This window comes from Emydura macquarii, unplaced genomic scaffold, assembly GCF_026122565.2.
Source record: "Emydura macquarii macquarii isolate MOO-44397 ecotype Brisbane River unplaced genomic scaffold, CSIRO-AGI_Emac_v2 contig_1946, whole genome shotgun sequence".
In the NCBI taxonomy this organism is placed as follows: Eukaryota; Metazoa; Chordata; order Testudines; family Chelidae; genus Emydura; species Emydura macquarii.
In genome coordinates this window covers 114999-120998 of record NW_027132083.1, presented here as the reverse complement: position 1 = coordinate 120998, position 6000 = coordinate 114999, and the positions used below count along the sequence as shown (strand labels likewise).

The window sequence follows — 6000 nt, the reverse complement described above, 5'->3', positions numbered from 1 at the left end:
GGAGGATCCGGAAGCTGTTTCCAAGAAGAGATACCAAAGAGTTCAAGCCTCTCCCCTCCATTTATCCTTGTTAGTAGACAATAACAGGTCATGAAATGGGAAAAAAGTTTCAAAAGCTGGACCTAGGGTCATCAGAGTACTCGATGTGTTCCTACAGAATCTGCATATCTTGAGGCGCAGACAAACATCTCCCTGAGGGTATGCATAAATCAGTTTATTGGTCTTTTCCTGAAACACAGATCCCAGCACATCCACCAGAGCATCGAGGAGAGGAGGCAGGGTCAGGCAAAGGCTGAGCAATAAATCTCTCCTGGCTTAGTCATGCCAACGCTCCACAAGCCTGCTGAAAGGCCTACCAATTTTGGCTGCTGTTAGCAAGAAGTATGAAAATCATATTACACTATCACATGGTCCGTGGGCCCTTTTATTAGTGTATTAAAATCTCCCGTACACTTGCAGGTTTTTAATTTACAGGGTCTATTCATTCCACGTGTTATGTTTTATTGAAAGGACAGACATTGCTGAGAGACTTGGAAAAAATGCCACAACAAGACAACCTGTCAAGTTCCACCAGCGTAGGCTCTGATCCGTCAGTATTCTTCCTGAGCGGCATCCCGGGGCTGGAAGCCATGCACCTCTGGATCTCCATCCCCTTCTGTTCAGTGTTCACTGTGGCCCTTCTAGGAAACTGCACCCTCTTGTATGTTATCAAGACAGAGCCTACCCTCCAGAAGCCCATGTACTATTTCCTTGCCATGCTGGCCATCATCAACCTGGTTTTATCCACAACCATCATGCCAAAATTACTGAGTATCTTCTGGTTTAATTCCAGGGAGATCAGCTTTAATGCTTGCCTGGTGCAGATGTTTTTCCTTCACTCATTCTTTCATGTGGAGTCTGGTGTGCTGGTGGCCATGGCCTTTGACAGATATGTGGCTATCTGTCACCCCCTGAGGTATGCCACCATCCTGACCAATTCAGTGATAGCAAAGATCGGGCTGGCAGCATTGATCCGGGCTGTTCTCATAGCTATCCCTCTGATCATCTTCCTCAGTAGGCTGCCCTTCTGCCGGTCTCACATCATTTCCCATTGCTACTGTGAGCACATGGCAGTGGTGAAGCTAGCCTGTGGCAACACCATGTTCAGTAACATCTATGGGATTTTCATAACTCTCTTCGCCGTGGGAATGGATCTCATGTTCATCGCCGTGTCGTATGTCAAGATCCTAAGGACTGTGTTAAGCCTGGCATCCAAGGAAGAGCAGGTGAAGGCTTTCAGCACTTGTGTTTCCCACCTTTGTGCCATCTTAATGGTTTACACTCCGGTGTCTCTAACCTCAATAGTTCACAGGTTTGGCCAACTAGTCGCCCCTCACATACACATCCTGATGGCCAGTTTCTACTTCATCTTTCCGCCCATGATGAACCCCATCGTGTACGGGGTGAAAACCAAACAGATTCATGACAGAGTGCGTCTCTTGTTCCGACGTAAAAAATTCTAGACCGAACATTGGGTGGAGTCTAGTCCTGGGAAACCCATCAGCAATATCCCGACTCCCCCTAAACACATCAGCAGAGATAGTGGAGACGTACCTAACTGCAGCATCTTGCACCCTGGACATTTTTAAAGCTCTTCACATATTATGGAGTGAAGCGTCTGGGTATGCATGAGTGGAAACTCCCTCTCCGTTGCAGGGGGTGCAGCATACAGTCCCCGGTGTCTCCCTGAGCTGTTTTGGTTAACAGGGAAGTTGAACTTGGCAGTGGTCCTGCCTCATTTGTCCGTCACTAGCAAGAAGGCTAGACTTAAGCACTCCTTGCATGTGGGGAGACAAAGTGACTTGCATAACGTCACCCAGCAGACCAGGTCTCTTTCATCCCAGTCCAGTACTCTATCCACTAAGCCCTGCTGCTTCCATGACCATGAGATTATTTCAGTTTTAATAAGATGATTTCATGGCTTGCAATGCATGTGACATGTTGTTTCTCTAGTAGTCAGTTTCCTACCCCTTTCTCTGTCCATCCCACTGCACTTCAATACCATTCAACACCTAATTTTTGGTGTACCTAGGGCCCAGCCCAATTCTTATGAAGTCAGTGACCTGAAGAAGAACTTTGTCTAGATCGACAGCTCGTGTCTTTCATCAAAAGAAATTGGGCCAATAAAAGATGTTGCCTCCCACAGCTTCTCTCTAGGTCAGTGGAAGTCCATCCTATCATTGCCATGGGATCATATCGGTGATGAGTATGAATTAGGAACACGTTTTACCACCTTTCACCCAGAATGGATCACAAAGCTGTGTAAGAACTGTGGGGCTAGTGCTCAGATGTGACCAACTCCCACAATTCTTACTGGCTGAGGTGGGAGTTCATTGGTCCCCTTTTGTCCGGATCAGGCCACATATTGGGGTGGGCTACACTAGAAAGGCTTTGCTGGCATAGCTATACCAGCAGCACCTTCTAAATGAAATGCAACTTATACCCTCGTAAGGAAACCTTTTGTTGGTATAGGTAAATCTCCACCCAAAATAATACAAGCTATATTGTCAAAAGGACTCTTTTGCTGATATAGTTGTGTCTACACTAAGGGGTTGTCCTGCACAGTTATGTCTGTGAGGGCTGTGCCTTTTTCACACTTCGGACTGGAATAGCTGTGCCATAAAAAGTATTGTCGTAGACCTGGCGTGTGCCATTGGGATCTGGAGAATCTGTTCATTTGAATTCTGTGTGCGTATTAAGGGTGTGGGGAGGGGAAAGGCGGAGGGTGTCTAACTTTCACATTTCAAATATTTGTATTTGTTCTTATGTGTTCTGAAGGGGGCCCCTAACTGCTCTGGGGTATAGAGCTACATTAATGTGAGATAGGAGCTGTGTTTTATTTCCAGAACTAAACAGTAAAATGTGGGCTTGTAAAATAAGCTGAATTTTATATTAGAAGGAAAAGCCAAGAAGAAAAATATCACAAGAAAAGTCTCCAAAAGGGCGGGGGAGAGAGAAAACTCATCAAATATTGAAACAAGCCATGTCACTGTACCCATCTAGTATTGCTGTGTGTCAGAATGTTTGAAATCTAAATACACTTGCTTCCCAGGCTCTCTGCCTACGATTCACATAAATGCTTCTGTCTTTGATCTCCAGGATTTGTCTCACGTTCGCACTTGCACAGTACTTGCTTGCTTTCTGAAATGAAGATTTAAGCTAGGTAAATAAACTCTTTAGGAAACCTCTGACGTCGATCTGTGACTGACTGTTTTTCTATTGCATGTGGCTAGGATGACACCCCTCTAGCAATAAAACGTCTATGATCTCTTTTGACTCAGTTGATCAAAAGGAAAATGAGAGAAAAGTATTCATGGCATTCAAGTACACATGACTAAAATTAGTGGGTGGAATCACCTCCCTGAATTGTACTGAAACAGTAATCAAGAATTATGATACCAGCCATTGCTCCTCTTTACTGGAAGCTTGATTGATTTTGATAGAGTCACTTGTAAATCAACAGCTTAAAAACGCCCCTTTTTTGCCCACTAAACACTGACACCAACTTAACTCTAGAGGGCAGCATCTAGTGGTGCAAGATTGAGGAAAAGTTAAATTATGTACAAGATGACGTCTTCTACTTTGAAAACAAAAAAAGGGTTTCAGAACTGACGAGGGGTTTTGATAAAACTTGGTAACATTAGAATAACACGACATTGCTTTGAATTGTTCTGTGAGCCAGCATATTGGGTTGAAAACACTTTTCTGAGAGGCTCCTGGCTAATTTAGTGCATTCCACTCTTCCAGATCCAAATCATACATTTCAGACAATTTCTTAATTATAAGACCTCTGTCAAGGCATGCAGTCGGAGCTTTGTATTCCGCCATATGTTGGAAAATTTCCTGTGTCTTTGAATATGCCTGAGAATTCATGTTCAATTGCCATTTCCATGAGCCCTGGGTTCCTGGTTCTACTGTTGTTCCCATGTTTCCTGGTTGGCAGAGCAAATCACCAGAAGCTGAAACAAAGAGCAGACACAGGTCAGCACTGACCTGAATGATCCCCAGCAGCAAGGGCCTCTTTTTTTCTCCATGTCACCTACCTGCAATATGCCCTGGCATGCTCACCACAGCCTGCCTGTGATATCGCCTGTATCCACCCTATCATCCATCTGCAGTCTCCATATGGGGTTAGTTTCTGTATTTCAGTTTTATAACTCCCCTTTTAGGATTCCAGGAACCTCACAAGATAAAACTGAAACCGTTTCCAAAAACAAAGCCCCTCCATCATGTGCTGAGGCTCCAGTATTCCCCCACTGCACCAGCTGGCCCATTGCGAGCTATAAGAACAGTGACCCCCAACTCAAACTTTCTCCATCTTCCCCCATCACTCAACTAGTCACAGGCTAAAAGATGGGCTTTGCCGCACACTTGGCAGGTTAACAAATGCAGGTTGGGTGGATCAAGGGGGGAACTTTGTACCAAAGTGACCGCCACTCACGGAGCGTACTCTGTCGGAAGCAGCCTCTGTCTTAAAAGAGAGGCCAGTTCATTCATCTATCTGTCTATCTGTCTATCTATCTGTCTATCTGTCTATCTATCTATCTATCTGTTGATCTATCTGTCTTCTATATTCTTGCCTTGCTGCCATCACCCTAGTATCTTAGTGCCTGAAACTGTGGCCGCATCTCGCGGGGAAAGAGGCCACCTCTCAGTATTTGTCTCCACACCGAGCAATAGCCCCGTGACAGTAAATCTCCGAGCCCAGGTCACCAGACTGGGGCACACAGTACTGCACTGAGAACAGCTGTGTGTACTTTGTGGTTTTACAGGTTAAAAGCAGCACCGTGAACTGCACTCAGAAACTTGTCGGCGGACAGGGCTGATTCTGGAGCACTGGTCTGACCTGTTCTCTGCACAATGATCTGCCTAATTGGTGGGTGCATGTTAAAGTTTGCACACGTGTCCCTGAATGGTGTAAATGAGCAGAGTCAGCCATGTGCATCGCAGTCATCTAACCCCGTTGAACAGAGGGAGTAAGGTCCCATAATGGAAAGGAAAGGGCTCATTGTGACACACTACACCCTTGTACACCCTTATGGTGTAATTGTGTATCATTCATGTACACCCTTATTGTGTAATTGGGTATTGTCTAATGCACAGTATGCCATATGAGATGTTTTTGGAATGCTCATGGCATACAGAACATTATTGTTATAGTACTATGTTTATTGCAGTGTCATGTGTACGGTTAGGAGGCTTCGCTGTGTAATATTCCCACATATGTGTGTCATGGCTTGAGACAGATCTAGGCATAACTCTACAGAGCTCAAGAGTAATTCACATTTTATTAGGACTTGCATAGAAGAACCCAGTTCAGCATTCCAAGAACAAAGGACTGGCCCAAACGTAAACAAACGAATCCACAGTGGATCACGGTGAGTCAGGACATGGATGGAACCATGCATGGACACTGTTTGTCCCCTGACCCTGAAAGGGGTTGCGAGGTCCTTGAGGGGTGGGAAGAAACATGTTAAAAAGGGGAGACGTTTTGCTGTTCTCTCTCTCTTCCATCTCCATCTGCAAAGAGCATCAAACAATTGAAGTGCTGATCACAGGGGGAGGGCCTGCCTGGAGGCAGACCAGCCAGCCTGTGGTGAGAATCATCTGAATATGTAAGGTTGCTGAAAGTGTTACGCTTTGTTTAGAATGTGTTTGTTTTTTGTTTATCTTGATCTAATCTGACATGCTTTTCTCTGATTTATAATCATTTAAAATCTTTTTGTACTTAATAAATTTGTTTGTTTGTTTTATTTAAAGCCATGAATTTGGCTTCAGGTGTATTAGAGACTCCATTTGAAGTGAAAAGTCTGGTGCATATCAATTTATTTGATAAATTGATGGACATATGAGCTTGCAGAGTTCAATGGGAACACTGAACATTGTAAATCGGCAGTAGCTAGTGTTGCATGTGGGACTGGGGGTAATAGCTGGGGTCATACCAGTGCATAATCCCATGAG

General features: G+C 44.7%; 1 protein-coding gene across 1 annotated transcript; it reads left to right on the top strand.

Annotated features, from left to right (window-relative positions):
- The first annotated feature begins 539 nt into the window (after positions 1-539).
- Positions 540-1502, top strand: LOC137159831 (olfactory receptor 52K1-like). Its single transcript, XM_067558290.1, has one exon. It carries the CDS (start codon positions 540-542, stop codon positions 1500-1502), a length of 963 nt encoding a protein of 320 aa, XP_067414391.1.
- The last annotated feature ends 4498 nt before the right edge of the window (positions 1503-6000 follow it).